Raw genomic sequence first — 17903 nt, 5'->3', positions numbered from 1 at the left:
TCTAAGACACGTAGAGAGCTCAGACATATAGCATGCCAAGCAGTGAAGGAGTCTAAGGAGAAGACCTTGATAGAGAAAGGTCCATGCTCATGTTACTAAGAATGATGCTGCAGTGCAGTGTTGTAATATGTGAAAGGATTTTCTCATTGCCATTTAAGAACCATTCTCAGTGGCAAAATTCAAGGTCTAAGCATTTTTCCTACAAAATTATTTCATGGCGTAGCAACTGTGCATAGTGAAGACCACCACAGGTGCAACTGGAAACTCCAGGACCCCACTGAAAAATCTGTCCCTACCTTGTGCCATTTCGGATAGTCATGTATTTTATGCAGAGGAACCTTCAGGGAGCAACTCAGGGACTGATGACATTGGATTCCCTATGGCTACGCACCTGGAACCACCATGATCTGATGAATTGAAGAGCTCTATTCCTGTTCCTAGAGGAACATATATGGTCACTTTAGAATAATTTCCAACCATTTCAAAGGGCCAGACATACAGTTGTTTCTGTCTCATAAACCTCTGTTATACCTTAGATCATAAGCCTTTTTAACTATTAAGTACCTCTTACTTATGATCTCACACCCAATTGAACATTAGGCGATAGGCAGGTAGGATGCTAGGAATATGACACCCAACCAGTGTCATACACATTGTCTCAAGAATCTGCTATTAGTGTAGCCTTCTGGCTTTGGGCCTGTTATTTGATGAAATTATATCTCATTATAGAATATATAAAAATTGTAATGAAAACCTGCAGACACTGCTGAATTCCCTGCTTTTCAGTATAGCAGAGATCAAAAAAGGTAAAATTCTGCCTATCATTCTGTTAACAAGTTTGTAAAGTTCTGTTTTGGATGTTATGACTCTCATTACGATGAATAATAGAAGTGCCCTTCTTTATTGGTAGAGTGGACCCAGTGTGGCTGAGATGATGCTCTTATCAGGACCCGAGGAGTCAATTACATACTTACAGAATTCACAGTTGTCTGTAATGGGGTTGTGAAATTGTACATAAAGACACTTATAAAGTAGGAGATTTTTCTTTCAACAGAGCATTGAAAGGCATTCATTTAGAAGTGAATCTTAAAGGAGTTATCCAGTCAAAAATTTTCTGCAAATGCATCCACAGCAACGCTAAATCTTTACTGTTACCTTGTGCAGCCTTTGCTTGGCTTGTTTCTTGGCTTTATTTTGCTTGTTGCTCCTTGAAGCACTGTTATTCACATGCAGTGCATCTGTGGACAAACTACATTTCTCATGATACATCTGCCTCCTCTCACTTCTCTGTGTTTGCTGCTCACAGGAAGAAAGGGTAGCAAATGACATCACTGAAGCAAGAGCCCTGTTGTGAGAGTAAGATTTGTTCCCTGTGATTTCATAGCAGAGGAGAGTGGAGAAGGGAGGGGTGCACACAATTAATGGAAGCCGGATAACACCTTTAAAGAGGACTTTTCATCAGATTGGGAGGATCTTACTGGGCCCAGCTTGGTGACATGTAGTTATATTGGGCTTCGAGGTGAAGGTCACCACTATTCTCTGGCCACTGCAGATGTTGCCTCAAAGCCAATTGTGTTTTAAAATGGATTCTCTCATGTTTCTGCACATACCCCAGCTCTCCTCAGGATTCTTGGACTTTTTGTTTTTTTTACGGAATGTTTTATGTCAGCAGTTGGAAATTTGGGTACTTTGTTGATCCTGGCTTGAAAATTTTTCTATTAAACAGGACCATTGTAAAAAGGGGAAGCATCCTGTCATCATCCTGGACAATTCCCAGGCTCCATTTGTCAATTGCTATGCCATATCCTTATGTTCACCTTTCCCCGTTCCCTTCTGTCTCTGCTCCTGAAGTCATCAGTAAGCAGCAGGTGGGTTGTAAATGATATAACCGCATCACACTTACAACTCCCAGAGACAGGAAAAAAGAGACAGGCTGAACGATTAAAGGGGTTGTCCCATCACAAGGATCCTATCTATACTGTTTGTTAATGTGAATGTAAGACTTTTCCTAAATACACTGCTTCAGCAAAACTGCTTTGTTTGTCCACTATCTTACCTTATTCATTTTTTTGGGACACATCCCTTGACTTATCTGGTCATAAGTCAAGTGATGTATCTGCTGCTCTGAAGGGGGAGGTAGGAGGGGCTAAGTGCACGGGAGCGAGCCTGGAGGGGGGGGGGTAGTTTACACTTTGGGAGGAAGGGGCCGCCAATACAGACCCGGTATCCGCTGTAATAGAGAGAGGCGGATGTCGGGTCTGTATTCGCATTGTGAAGGCTAGACTGGTCTATGAGCGCGCATGCAGGGCCAGCGGCATCTCGCCGCTTGGCTTTGCATATGTGACCCCGCCCACCAATGACGCAACAAAGCCGGAAGACAGAAGATTTTACAACAACGAAGACTGGTGAGTATGCGACGTGGGAATACCCCTCTAAGCAGGGAGCGGACACCTCCCTGCTTCTCCATTGTATTCACCTAATCTGCAGCCAGGGAACATACTGGGTAGGCCTGGACCCACTGTCTGGAACAACGAGACAGCACTCTATATGCCGGACTATCCCACTTAGGGTCCATTCACAAGGAATTTGGTGTGGAATTTCAGCGCTGAAAAAAAAAGCCTCCCATTTACTTCAATGGGTTCCTTTTTCTGCTAACAGAAGGGTCCAAAGGGTCAAAAGTGTCGAACCGCAGTTTTTTCACTATTTTGCTTCTTACATAATTTTGACTAAAAGTAATCAAGTGACGCTTTATACATGCCAATGCACATTCATAGAAATAAGTTACGGGAATACAGCAACTCCAACATTTTTTTTTTTTTGCAAAGCTTTGCATTTCTTTTAAGGGATTAAAAACAAAAGAAAAAAAACTATATACCGGTAATATGATATCACTGTAATTGTACTGGCCCATAAAATACAGGTGACTATAAATGCAGGTATTTTTACTCAGTTTTTCTCCAATTTCACCCAATTTTTTCAGCTTTCCAGTATACAATATTATATCATACCATAATACAGTACAATTTGTTCCGCAAACTACTGTAGCACTAGACAACATTACTCTTCTGGCCGAATCTGACCCTTTCAGGACACCGTAGCGGGCGGAAGCAGCTGCTATAGACGCTTGCAGAGGGAGACGCTACTCCCAGACAACTGGTCACGTGACCTGCACAGAGCCTGGCTGCAGCTGTAAGTGATTGCCGCTCATTACCTGTATACATGTATGTCTGCTCTACCCTACACGGGCAGCAGTGGGTTAACCCCTCAGTGTACGTGCCAAGTGGGCTGCTGGGGCATTACCGGCTCCTATTCCTCTCTGTTATCTCACATGTCATAGGCTGGGCTTCCTGTGCTGCTCTGCTTCCAGACTGTGCAGTGTAGCTGGAGCTCTTAAGATCAGATGGTGCAAAACTACAACTCCCAGCATGACCTGACAGTCAGTGGATAACAGAGCTTGGATAGCTTGATGGGTTGTAGTTTCTCCCCAGCAGGAAAGACACACATAGCAGTCTGCTGCTCTATGGCTGCTGTATTATGGTAGACACACAGGCAGTCTATGGGGAACATTTATTTAGCTTCTTGTGTTTAATTTCGCGTACATTGCGCCCTTTTCAGGTCTTTTTCATTTTTGAAGCATTTGCACCTTTTTCCAGATGTTATGCTGCCTTCACTGCTTTAGCTTTTTGTTGGGAAATGGGGGCATGGCCAAAACGGAGATCCCTTTTCACACTGCGTTTATGACTTACGTCTTTTTAAGGCTAAGGCCCCACGGGCTGTAATCGCAATGCTAAACTGCTACGGAAAGAACTGCGGCGTGAATGCACTGCGGTTCTTTCCGCAGCGTTTTTAAGAGAAAGTTCACAACGTTTTCCTCTGCGCACTTTCTCTTAACCCTCCGTCAGGGGCAATATGTTTCATAACGAGTTTAGGCACAGGCTAGTAAATTGGCTATATTTTCCTTTTTGTAAAATTTCAATGCTCTAAAAGTGATCAGTTACCTTAATAGGAATGTAATAAATGAGAATACACAATCAGGTGGAAAAAAAAATGTTTACTAACCAGAAAAGTAATGTTTCAAAGTGCACACATTTTGCTACTTGCAATGAAAGTAAGTGAGCTGCGCCTGTCAGATCAGTTGCCCCTGACGGAGGGTTAAGGGCTAGTTCACACGTAAATTACGTGTGGCTTATTTTGGTCCCAGAAAAAAACGCTTCCTAATTAGGAAGCGTTTTTTGGACCTTGCCGTGCTTTTTGTGGAGTGTTTTTTTGGCATTATTTTCAGGGGAGGCCTTATATTTATATTGGGGAAACATGGTACATGTTGTCCTAGCTTGCTCTGTTGATTCTATAATGCCCACTTATTTGAATGGAGAAAGTGCTGCTGCTTAAGCTGCAGCCATCATATTTGCAGCCTGTCAATCTAGATGGACATATACATGTGTGTAACACTTATGGTGTACTGTAGGGTTGTTTCAGGGGAGTAGTGGGACACATATATATCTGATAATATCACCACTGTGTATTTGTATACATCCTTTATCCGATGTAGAGTACCTATACCAGATATAGAGTGCCCATCCAGTAATGAGAAGTTATTGAGTATAGCCAAGTGACAGGGCGATGTTGTGCCTGTAGTCTATTTAGAAACAGGAGAAGTAACCCTCATGAATGGCAGGTTAGGTTTCTAGCAAGTTCATAGTTGCCTTTTGGCAAATAAAACCAAATTCCCCAAAGTCGACCACTCCCTCTTGTTACAAACGCTTTCATCCTTTGGCATCACAGACTTGTCCCTCTCCTGGATCTCCTCATACATTACCAACCGCACATTCAGCTTCTCCCACTCACACATCACCTTTTCACTGCACTCTTTTTCAGTCCTCATCGCACTCTTTTTCTGTAATTGTTTCCCAACGCTCTGTCCTAGGATCCCTCCTGTTCTCTGTCTACACCCTTGGCCTTGACCAACTCATAGAATCTCACAGTTTACAATACCATTGCTATAGCTCTCTGGACCAGACATTACTGCTCTGTTATCCAGAGTCCCAAAATGTCTAACAACTGTAACTTACTTCCTCTCTTGCCGATTTCTCAAACTCAACAAACAGTTCATCTTCGGCCCGCCTTGCGTCTCCCCCTTTCCTGCCCATCTATCAAAGTTAATGGGACCACACTTGGGTCCTACAGGTCCTTGGGATAACCTTTGACTCTGACTTCAAACCACACATTCAAGCCCTCAATATCTCCTGCTACCTCCAACTCAAGAACATCCATCGAATCTGTTCCTTGCTATCTATAGTGTAGATTTATGGTAAAAGTTCATGCACTTTGCTTGTGTATCCACAAACCTGTTTGCATGCATGGAAAAATTCCTAAGTGTACTTCTGGGTTGCATCGCTGATTTTTTTTTTTCCCATTTTCAACCGGACACAAAGTCGGACATGCAGTTTAAAAAAAAAAAACTGTTTCGCCGCGGAGAGCATAAAACGCTCACGGGCGCTCACTGCCGGTCACGGTCTGACAGGTTTCGGTCTTCTGTCTGCAGAAGACACAAAACCTGAAAACGGAGACCCGAACGCTTGTGTGAACCCAGCGTATGTCTTTACTTGTGCATCCTGCATAAAACCGCTCACATATTGTGTCCTTTCCCCTTCTAGAGACATGAGGGTAACTGGAATTGCTGGTTCCTACTGACTGAAAGAGAAGACTGTAATTCACTTCTTAACAATGGGGAAAACAAAGACTGTGAAACTTACAAGCAAAACACGTAGTGACCCTGGAGAACGAGAAGAGCAGCATGATGGCACCTGGAGCATTGTGGTATTCACGTGTGTTTTTGCTGTGTACATTAAGACTTTACATCCATCTTTGCCAGGAGGAGATTCAGGTACAGTGAGCATGCTCGGGCAGTGACATCTACAAGGGGTCCAGAGGACCAGAAAAACAAACCTCTAAAATAGAAGGTCCATTCTTTTTATTTTCAATTCAAAGTTTATTGGTTTTCAAAATGGCATAATATACAGTGACAGCGGATAGCTGCAACATCAGCAACAACATTTTATACTGTAGATAATGGGGAGATCCCCGAGTAGAGGCTGGAGGACAAAAGGAGGAGGGGAAGGAAGGGAAAGGAGCTGCAAGGCAACAAAATCAAAACAACACAGAGTAAGGGTGCATTCACACTGAGTAAACACTAGCTTATTTTGTAGAGTAAAATTACACTTGTAAATTTTGCTATCCCATTGACTTCAATGACATTTTACAGGCGTATTTTTACAGGCGTATTTTTTACAGGCGTATTTTTACACTTGTAAAAAAATATCATTGAAGTCAATGGGATAGCAAAATTTACAAGTGTAATTTTACTCTACAAAATAAGCTAGCGTTTACTTTAGTGTGAATGCACCCTAAGAGGGAAGAAAGAAGGAAAGAAAAAAGTGGGGGTTATACTGCAACAGTATTCGGGCCTGGGGGAGGACCCCAGGGGTGCAAGCAATAGAAAATTCTTCTTCAAAAAGAGCAATACGACTCACAAGGAGCAAAATCGGAGGGCCAAGAATAGTCCTAAACAGGTAACACATCAGTTAGCGATAAAATAATCTCATTGACCCTCAAAATCCAGTTAGAGAGGTGGCTGTCCATTCTTTTTAAATGAAATGGTCAGACTAAGTCAGGCTTGCAGGACTGTTTCATCCAGCAGTTTTAAATGGATCTGCACTAGACGGTGTAGACAACTTGCGGGACTTTGTGTCCGTGCAAAAAAAACAAAAAAAAAACGTTTCACCGCTCAGAGGCTGCATACGGACCTCAGCGGTTTGCTTTAAAAACCTATTGAAATGAATAGGTTTTTAAACTGACTGCCATCTCCAAGCTGTTTTTTCCTGGAATTATGGTGGAATCACATTGGGCGGACAGCGGCGCAAGTGTGAACGCCCCCTTACGCTAGGTTCACACCTGCGTTCATCTGTCCGTTCTGAGCTTTCCGTCTTCTGCATGCCAGAAGTCAGAAAGCTCAGACTGGGTGCGGCGGTGAGCGTTTTAGGCTCTCCGCCGCGAAACCGGATTTTTTAATCCGGACACAGAGTACTGCATGTCCGACTCTGTGTCCGGATTATAAAACCCGGTTTCGCGGCGGAGAGCCTAAAACGCTCACCGCCGCTCACGGCCGGACAGCTTTCTCACCCATTCAAATGAATGGGTGAGAAAGCCTCCTGCAGGTTTCCGTCTCCTGCCTCTGTTTTAGGCAGGAAACGGAAACCTGAACTACGGAGTGCACAACGCAGATGTGAACGATCCCTTAGTCTTATACAGATGTAGCTGAAAAACCCTCCTTTTAGAAATGATAAAGCACGAGTACTATAACTAAATAACATTACTATATAATACTTACAATCATAGGTCTCTATCCTAATGTAGCTCATATTTCATGCTGCACTTTATACTCATGGACTCCTTTATGCATTTTTGGTTCAAGTTGTAATTATTTGTATAAATTAATTCACATATCCGGCTACGGGCCCCTTCACACGGTGTAAGCGCTCGGCTCGGCGTGTAAAGCTGGCTGAGCCGAGCGCTTACGCTGTGTGAAGGGGCCCTAAGAGTCTGACCCAAAATAACATGCACAAGTCCTCCTAAAAGTAAAGCTCATGTAAGTCACTTCGTCTACTTGTAGGGTGCATTCACACGGAGGAAAATGGTGCTGAATTTGGTGTGGAATCCGCGTCAGATTCAGCACTGAATAAAAGCCTCCCATTGACTTCAATGGGTTACTTTTTCTGCTAGCAGAATAAAAAGCTAGCAGAACCCATCAAAGTCAATGGGAGGCTTTTTTTCAGTGCTGAAATTGCACACCATTTTCCTCTGTGTGAATGTACCCGTACAGATAATCACTGAAACTGATGAAAAACAGTCTGGATCTGGATTTCTTTAAGCTTTGTAAAGGGCAATCTGGACCAAAATATCTAATCTGTACATCACTATGATTTTCTATTCCAAACCAAGTCAAGAGACAGGATTCCTTGAATCATAGTAAGTGCGTTATAGTAAATTTTATGATATTGGGAATTCCTGCCTGCCTGCACTCTGCCTGCCTGTCCCGTACTCTATATGATATGGAAAGTAGAGTGTGATGAGGCAGCAATTAGATCACTATGATGCCTGTTCTCTAGTCTCCTGACTAGGTTTGGACCAGGAGATCCAAATTGATGATGGGCTGAATTTTCCTGTCTGGAGTGACCCATGTGCATGAGACCTCAGTAGGAAGAAGGTAGACTTCCTTAAATGATACTATCAGAGGACACACATACTCATTGAATCAAGTAATAATTTGAAGATAAGTTCATATCTGGCTCAAAAAATTGGTCACTGGAGTCTGTACATGGGGAGAGGTGACAGTAACAGGCTATGATCTCTGTTCTTGCTTTTATTGCTGTGTCCCAAGTATTGCACCTACAACTCCAATATTTCTATAGACAGTGTGGCATATTGTTAGCGTATGCCACAGATTTCCAAGTGATGTAGGTCTAACCATTTTATATCTATCGCTGGCAAGATCAAAATGGCAGCAAAAGTGGGAAAGCAACATACCCATTCATCTGTCAGATCCACTCTGAATTATTGGGAAGGGATAAACTTTCAATATAAACTCCCCTTCCCTTAATTATAGAAAATAGAGTTTATAGTAGGAAACCACATCCCATTCTGATTGTTTTCTACGAAGGTTCTCTTTAATAGAATTGAACCCCTAAAGAGTAAGTCCATTTCTAAAAATCTACTTTAATTTGTGTTGGGTGAGAGATTGTGTACTGTGCCCGCCACCTGTTGCTAGAATGTATGTAGAGAATATTGTGCCCTTTCACCTTTGTTCAGAGAAGGCAGGTGGGACATAGTAGTGCAAGTCTCCGACCTGTCTCTATCATTCTCAAACGAGAGAGGCAGATGAAAGCCGAAGAGTACAGCGGTCTGTAGAGTACCATTGCCTATACTTTCTAGCACAGGTATTATACTATACATAGGACTTTCTACAAGATAGGTGATAAACGTCTGATTTCTGTCTGGTCACACCATGGAGCAGTGGTCACACATTAAAATGTGCTGTTCTTTCATCAGAGCCACAAAAATTGAACCGATTGGCAGGGTAGAGAAAAAGAGGGAAAAAAAAGGGGGGTTTGGTACCCCTCTTCTAGTGATAATTGGGGTATCCGCAGTAGGGCCACCAACGATCAGATAAATTTTCTTCGTGGCATAACCTTTTTAAGCTTTCCATATACGGGGCAACACGGTGGCTCAGTGGTCAGAACTGGAGCCTTGCAGCGTTGGAGTCTTGGGTTCGAATCCTGCCAAGGACAATACATCTGCAAGGAGTTTGTATGTTCTCCCCATGTTTGCGTGTTTTTCCTCCCATTGTACAAAGACATACCGATAGGGAAAAAAAAGTACATTGTGATCCCTATATGGGGCTCACAATCTACATAAAAAAAAGCTTTCCATATATAATGGAAGCATGGTAGGCAACTGCTATGGGGGCCGTGAAGGTACATAGTAGATGAGGGAGGATGAAGACATCAGTCCATCAAGTCCAACCTATAACCCTACAATCCCCTACAGACCCCGCAGGTCCCTCTTACAGTGTTTTGATCTCTTTTGATGTCTGACAATCTAGGGATAATAAATCCTTTACCCCCTGTTCTATTTTCTGAGATATATGACACACTGACATGATCCCCTATCCGGTCAGGTCATTAACCATTTAATAACATAAGTAGTAGTAGGTCAATATATTTTGAAATATATAGTGCAATAAGGAAGGCAGTGCAAAGGGTCCCCGTATTCTGTAACCCTTGCAGCTGGACTAGCTAACTATAGGCGCAGGAAAGTACACAGTTGTTGTAGTTGTCCCAGACCCATACACATTCCATGACAATAAGGGTAAGTTTAATTCACTGACAAAATTTCTAGAAGAAAAAAATAAAATAATAAGGGTAAGTTTACACTGGGTTTTTTGGACCAAAATACGGGTAGCTGCGACTCCGCTCCGGATTAGGCCCAATGAATGGGTCTAATCGGGAGGAGGGAGTGTCTTCAGACCGAATTGCAAAACGGCCTGAAGAATGAGCATCTCACTTCTCTTTTTCCTGGGAGCCGGAACAAACTGGCTCCCATTGATTTCAATGGGAGCCGTTTTTTTGGTCAGGATTTTGAGGTGAATATGGCTTCAAAATCCTGACCAAAAAACTCTGTGTGAACTTACCTTTAAGTGTCAGACCCCTTCTTGCTAAACCATCCAGATCTGTAACAGCTGCTTATCACTCTATAGGTAAAGCAAGCACATCCTACTGATTAACTCTCGGCCTATAGCTATATAATGGAAGGGGTCAGCGTTACTGAATCCCTCCTACTTGAATATGTAATCCATGAGGATATGAAAAGCGGTGAACAATTGATTTTTGTCCTTGAAATTAGATTTTTCTCTGTTCGGATATTTAGAATGTATTTCTATAAGAAGCACAAACTGTTCCTTCTCATAGACTAATGTTTAAATACAAACAAACAAAAAAAAATCCATAAAACAATTTCACGCCTGTTTTATTTTGTTCGGATTGAGGTTTTTTTTGGGTGGGATGGGGGATAGGTGGGGAGCTGAAAATCATTGTGGCTATAACAACAGCTTTCTTCTATTGAAAAAATATTACTGTATGTCAATATTCGCGGCGTACAAAAGAGCAGGCCACTTTTGTGTTTTCAGCGGTAATGATTAACATTACGTTTATTTAAATAATGCATAATTACCGTGAAGTAGAAAGACGTTACCTGGAAAGAGCCTTAGAGAAAATTGTCGCTGGTGGTGTATTGTTTACGTACATTAAGTCTAGAGTTTCTCCATCCACTTCCCAGGCTCACGGATAATTACTGCCTACAGCACATACAGTCTTTGCCACAAGTTCACATCCAGATTCATTTCCTTTTCAATTTACTGGTACTGGAACTGATGACGAGCTCTTTGGGGCAACTACCCGTCCCCCTTTTACCAAATTGTAATCAAATAAAAATTGCAATTTGACTGTAATGTGCCGAGAAGAGTCCCCGTTCCTTCTGCGGCTCGCCTCGTAGCAATCTAATTAAATACCAATGTCTTCTAATTGCGATTACATTATTCCCGGCTCTTTTCTGCTCCACATATTGTTTACTGGCCCCCTACCCACTTATACTACCTGCTGATATTAATGTTTTATAAAGAGCAGGTGCTGGCAATAAGAAAATGACTTATTAGCAAGCAGACGGGTTACATGTTTTTTTCACTTGTACATAAAATATAGTATTCTAAGCAGTAAATTGGGGATAGATGAAGGAAAAGTATATTTGCTTCATTAATTATAAAGCGTTTTCTCCCAAAACATCAAATATTCCTATTACATATCACACTTGGGTCATTATCTTCTGGTAAGCTTCTCTATTCCAATGTTTCCTAGTTATATCTGTTTCTAGGAAAGCTGAGTTATAATTGGCAGATGCACCAGGACTGATGCATTGAAATCAATGCAGTGTAATCACACTGGGGAAAATGGATCAATATATAGAAACCAGTCAGGTTCCAAATCTTGTTCCAATCAGGTTCCAGTCTGATTGGGTTCTATGAGCAGCTCCTTCACTTTTCCTTTGCATCAATTTTGGTAAATTCCCCCATTTTTTTTTTTTGCATTTTCCACTCTGGGTAATAGAGGGAGTCCCTGAGCAGGGGTTTTGTTTGTCACCCCCATATATCCAATTGTGTTCAGATATGCATCCGCTTCTCAGTGGTATTGTAGAGAGTGTACATATTTCACCTGCAGCAACAACTGCAAGGGGATATACAGTGCCTACTAAAATAAAGGGGTGAACATGTAAGATGATGTATATCCATGCAGAGTCTTTCATAGCAAACAGTACAGTTATGGTTGATGTCTGTCTACAATGAAATCTTTTTGAGATGGCCACCTAAAGTTGCATTGAAAAGTGATCTTCTAGGGAGTGGTCTTCTCAAAGAAGATGGACAGTATGCGGATCCCGCCAGGAACAACATTTGCAAGGAGTTTGTATGTTCTCCCCGTGTTTGTGTGTATTTCCTCCCTTTCTTCAAAGACATACTGATAGGGGGAAAAAATGTACATTGTGATGATTATATGGCTCACAATCTACATACAAAAAAAAAAAAAGATGGGCAGTATGCATAATATTGGTATGGAAGAAGAAAATCTGTCCTAGTAAGTCTGCATCTTCTGACAAAAGTCTGACTGATAGATGTTTGAACAATGGGACCCTATCGATTACAAGAATGGAGATCTTGTGCTCCGTGTTTGAAGAGCAAGTGCACCGTCGGCTGCTCCATTTCATTTCTATGGAATTGCTGAAGAGAAGCCCAGTTCAGTGCGCGGCTATCTCCAGTAGTCCCATAGGGTTAAATGGAGTACACGCTTGACAGTTTCAAAGGAGAAGTATATGGGACCTCCATTCTTCAGTAGGATCCCTGCAGTCATCTATCTATCTATCTATCTATCAGATACTCATCACTTATTTTATGTACAACAGACATGTTTAAACATTGTTAAAATCTTTTTAAAGATGCTATGACTCCTATGATATTTAATATAGTTTTATTGACCATTATTCCCAGATTATTCTATTAGGTTTTATGAAAATCCATGCATTAATCTATAAGCAGACCCTTCCTAAAGGTGGCACTAGAGCATGTTCCTCTTTCCCACTAATGAGGACTTATTTGCATATTCCTTACCCAGAATTCTTTGCCTCACAGTGACGTCTCCCTAATGAGACATAGTACCCCTTCTGACTAACTCAATTAAGTAAAATACATATCCAGTAAAATTCCTTTAGTCCGGCATCACCAGGACCAGAAAAAATGCCAGATTATTAGATAATGTTCTTTAAAAAGCATTTCAGATTTCCATTCTACTTTCAAGAGACCGCCTAGGATAAAATGTTATAAAAGCATGCTCCAGTATTGTGGCAACACAGTGGCTCAGTGGTTAGCACTGCAGCCTTGCAGCGCTGGAGTCCTGGGTTCCAATCCCGCCAGGAACAAGATCTGCAAGGAGTTTGTATGTACTCCCCGTGTTTGCGTAGATGTCCTTCCATCCTACAAAGACATACTGATAGAGAGAAAGAAAAGTACATTGTGATCCCTAGATGGGGCTCATAATCTACATAAAAAATACATAAATAAATAAAAAAGCATGTTCCACTATCCTTCTCAAATTTCAGAATACCTTATCCTTGTATGGCAATATTATTGCATCTCTCTGCCAGATTACCAGGTTTTCTGGACTATCAGATGCCAGATTAAAGGACTTCTCCTATATAGAATCAGAACGTTATTTTTTTTCCAGCTTGATGTAATCGGGAGAGCAATAAACCGCACATTATGTTTATGAAATAAATTCCACTGTAACTAAATGGAAAGTGGGAGGAATTTGTGAGCAAATTTCATGCTGCTAAATCTCTCTAGATTTATTTTTATCAAGTCAAATTAATGCAAAATCCCAGCGCAAGCCTTTGAATTTGGGAAACTTTGGAGGAGGGTCATTCCCTAATGGTAATTATTGGTTTTACATTTATTTTTTCACAGGGGAGCTGATCACAGCCGCCTATGAGCTCGGAGTAAGTATTAATTTTATTGTTTAATCAATGCTCTCATTAACAGTTTTAGGAATTAGGGAAGTTTAATTAAGCATGGAGTAAAGTAGATTAATTTATTTTCAGACCTCAGTTTTACTAACTTATAAGTACAGTATGCCACAATTTACTTTAAGTTTTAAATCCAATTAAACAAAATTATAAAGCAAGGCTTTTACTGTATATACAGTGGCATGGCTTATTATCAACCCAAAATTTGGATAAGCTGGGGAGAATGAAATAAATCGGGTTAACAGTTTTAATAAGTTTTATTATTTAATAAACTTAATTATGGTGTCATGATCCCTTTAGGTAAGACCCAAAGTCTGTTAGACTGGCACTAATCTGGAGGCCGTGTGGTCTACTCGTGTATTAATCAATATAGATTTTGTAAAGGGGCAACCCCCTTTCTGTCGGCATGGATGACATTGAGGTTACAAAAAATTTTCTCTATAGATAAGAAAATGTGAAATGTGGTAGAACTAGAAACTAGACGCTCCTTAATAATATGGTATTTTTAGCGTTTCTGTGATATAGCCCTGGTCAGCGAAATGTCATCCCCCATTACTTGTACTAGCTTCTGTGACTGTGTAATGCTCCGGTTCTATCATGGCTGCTGATGGAGATACATGTGACTGGCTCATCCATCAGCAACCTCTATTGAATTACATTGAGCATGGAATGCGAATTTGCCATGCGCATGTGCAATGTAAGGCTACATTTACGCCACCGTTAATGTCCGTTGCTGTTATTCATCATTACACAACATGATGGACGCAGTAATAAGACTATCACATCCTGATGGACGCACTAACAAGACTATCACAATGTGATGGACGCAGTAATAAGACTATCACAACATGATGGACGCCGTATTCATGTTTGTTTACTTTTGTAATGGCAGAATAAGTCTTGCAGGATGAGAGCAACAGACCTTAAAAGACATTATAGGCTCCCAAAGTATATCTACAACAAAAGGTCTTGATATACTGTATATATATATATATATATATATATATATATATTTACCCTTATAATGCCAAGTAGTGTCTATATAGAACTATACCTTGCCTACATAGAGACAAATAGTATCACAGTGCTATACCTTGTCCACGTCATGTCAGTTTGGTATAATTCACCCAGTAGTAGATTATAGTGCCCATTTAGTGCCTACAGTGCCCACATATACCTGAAGCCCCAAAGTCCCCATTATAAAGAACCATTCTCACTAGTCTGACTGTTGACAGCTGTTAGTAAAGATTGTAATGTCACGTTGTCCTTACTAGTTTTCTTGTATTACCAAGTTTAGAAGATAAGGACTAGTCCTGATGAGGTATGGGCACATGGGTGGCATGAGCTAAATTTGACCTCTTAGCACTTAGTTATTCACAAACAAACCTGTCACAAAAAATTCTAAAGGAATAAAAAAATAAGTGTGGCAAATCCTCTGTATTTTCCTGTACTAAGTATTTTATCCTTTATATTTTTTCAGGTTGCTCATCCTCCTGGATATCCATTGTTTACTTTGTTGGCCAAACTGGTGATGGTCCTTCTGCCCATCGGCTCCATTGCATATCGAGTCAACCTTCTCTGTAGCTTTTTTGGAGCAGCTGCTGCCTCTCTGCTGTTTAGTACAACTGTCAGGTACCTGCTTCTATTTTGTATATTGCTTAATATTGTCCATGGCTTGTGTGTGGTATTGCAGCTCAGCCTCATACATGTGAATGGAAACTATTTTTTCTGATCTGAAACACTCCCTTTGACTAAAGTAGAAGCTGGTCTTTCCATTTACAATGTTCTCCCATCAGAGACCAGAATGAGGCTCCAGAGTGATTGGCTGATTCCCCAGGGTCTTGCTCCTGGTACCCTACAGCAAATGGCAGTGGTCATATAGATACTTTAAAGAGAACCTGCCACATTTAAAATGCGGTACAATCTGCAGACAGTATATTATAGAGCAAGAGGAGCTGAGCAGATTGATATATAGTTTTGTGGGAGAAGATTCAGTAGAACCTGTAATTTATCCATTGAAATCTCTTTCTTTACTGAGAAGTGTTTGAGGCGGTCCTATCAGTGATTGACAGCTGTCAGTCACTGATAGGACCGCCTCCTTAACTTCTCCGCAAAGAAAGAGATTTCAGTGGACAATGTTATACTGAATCTTGTCCCCAAAATTATATATCAATCTGCTCAGCTCCTCTTGCTCTATAATATACTGTCTACAGATTGCACTGTATTTTCCATGTGACAGGGTCCCTTTAATAGGCACCTCTTTAATTAGAGACACTTAAGTAAACAAACTGTACCCCTAAGTGTTTCCCAAGATCTGCATTTTACGTTCCTATAGTGTATAAGGAATTTTTTTCTCCATGAATTCAGCTTTCTTCATACAGGTAGGAACTTTCAGGCTAAGGCCCCATGGGATGATATGCAGTGCTAAAGCGCTTGCGGGAAAAACTGCTGCAGGAATGCCTCGCGGTTCCTCCAGCAGTGCTTTGAAAAGAAAATTCACAGAGTTTTCCTCCACGGCCTTTCTGTTACAATTATATCTATCCGGCATTTCTGTAAATATAATTGACATGCCGGTTTTGGAAATCGCAGTGTGTCCACGCTGCGGAACACAAAGTGGGGATTGGATTCACGTGAATCCCATCCACTTTGCAGTTACTGTTACTGTTTCCGGCCTGTTGGGCCCCGGCCTAAAGGAATTCAGTGAAATAGCTGTTTTCTTAAAGATACTGCTCCACTCTTGTGCATCGGCCATATCTAGTATTACACCTGTGGCTCTTTTTCTAGAACGAAAAAAAGATATATTGTTCCAAAGCTTATACCAACCCTTTACAATTACAATTCAATATAAAACACTTTGTTCTATGTGAAAATAAATAAAATAATATGACGACATATTAGGATGATACAATGTGTCAGAATCTCTTAGTTCATAGGCAACATACTGCTGAGGTTTCTGCACATTTCTCACTGTGTGTGAACAAACAGAGCGCTTTAAAGGCGGCAGATACGTTAGTTTATCGCCACATTAGCCAATCTTACTAATTGGGTTTATAGCTTTGATGGTGCTTTTAGTTTAGTGCCAAGACAGCCTTGCGGGCCGCCACAACTGCCAGTTTTGCTGTCTCTGTGATGTGCACGTCTACTGACCCATGAAAAGTAGATCTTTCTGAACTTTTGTTTTAAACTTCGTCTGAACTTGACCACCCACTACAATAAGTATGTCTTCAGTTGACAGATTTCTACATGGTGCCAAAACCTCAGTGTACCTCAGGGCACAGAGTCTGTCTTATATTCTAGTGACATTTCTTAAAAAGAAATTCAGAAGCTGCTTTACAATGATCGCTGCGTATATATTATATTATATATTTGGTCTTATGATGCTACACTTTGAAGGGATGCAATGAGTCTTGAATTTTTTAAATCCCCTTTTGCAGATCGGTATAAATGTAGCTGATGGTTCAGAGATCACTAAAACTAAAGTTTTAATACAATTTCTGGTAAAAGCGACTCATCGGATCTTTAATGCTTCAGTAAAAATATTTGAAATATTAAATCTGGAGCAGCTTTCCCCATAAATCTCTTATGTGTTGTTCCTCTGTTATTCTGGATGGAAATTTATGAATAGATGAACAACTAGGTGTCCCATTACTATTATCAAATGTGCTTGTTTCTGAAACTGGTTGCACTGTTGGGAAATATCAAAATCAAGCTGTCAACTTATTCATACATTTCTAAGAGTTATAACAGAGGAATGACACAACAAAGTTATAAAAAATAAAAGATGTTAATTCATAGGGAATGTAGGTATTTACTAAAGCAGACACACCAAGAGAGTCAAAAATCATTGAGTGAGTGCTGTCTAGGAATTTGACACGTCATAGTTGAGGCCATGGAAGGTCAAACATTAAAAGAAAAAATTGTACTCACCTGTTCCCGGTGTCCACCGCTGCTGTCCGTTCTGGTGCATGCGCATGCTGAAGTTGCCACCAGAAATTCTGTGCCACACTCGACTGCTGAGACCTATCAGCAGTGACTGGAAAGTACTCAGTATTGTCACTTACATATGTCATTGAGTCTTTTCCTGTGGCTGCTGAGGTGCAGGACTTCCATCTTGTTTTTCACATTACAGTGACTGGAAATGAGTGCAGATGGAGGGTGAACCAACCTCTCAAGTCATTCTGTCAAATTTTTTGTCCATTGCTTTGATCCTATGATGAACAAAAAAA

General features: G+C 40.9%; 1 protein-coding gene across 1 annotated transcript in view; it reads left to right on the top strand.

Moving 5' to 3' along the window:
• The first annotated feature begins 3146 nt into the window (after nt 1-3146).
• Nucleotides 3147-17903, top strand: part of TMEM260 (transmembrane protein 260) — a 59526-nt gene continuing 44769 nt past the window's right edge. Inside the window, exons 1-4 of the mRNA XM_075282753.1 lie at nt 3147-3189; nt 5655-5884; nt 13619-13650; nt 15158-15309. Of these exons, the coding sequence (XP_075138854.1) occupies nt 5725-5884; nt 13619-13650; nt 15158-15309 (344 nt within the window). The 5' untranslated portion in view covers nt 3147-3189; nt 5655-5724. The remainder of the gene's footprint in view (nt 3190-5654; nt 5885-13618; nt 13651-15157; nt 15310-17903) is intronic.

This window comes from Leptodactylus fuscus, chromosome 7 (genome assembly GCF_031893055.1).
Source record: "Leptodactylus fuscus isolate aLepFus1 chromosome 7, aLepFus1.hap2, whole genome shotgun sequence".
Classification (NCBI taxonomy): Eukaryota; Metazoa; Chordata; class Amphibia; order Anura; family Leptodactylidae; genus Leptodactylus; species Leptodactylus fuscus.
Note: the sequence above shows the minus strand (reverse complement) of the source record. Positions and strands in the feature narration are given on the sequence as shown.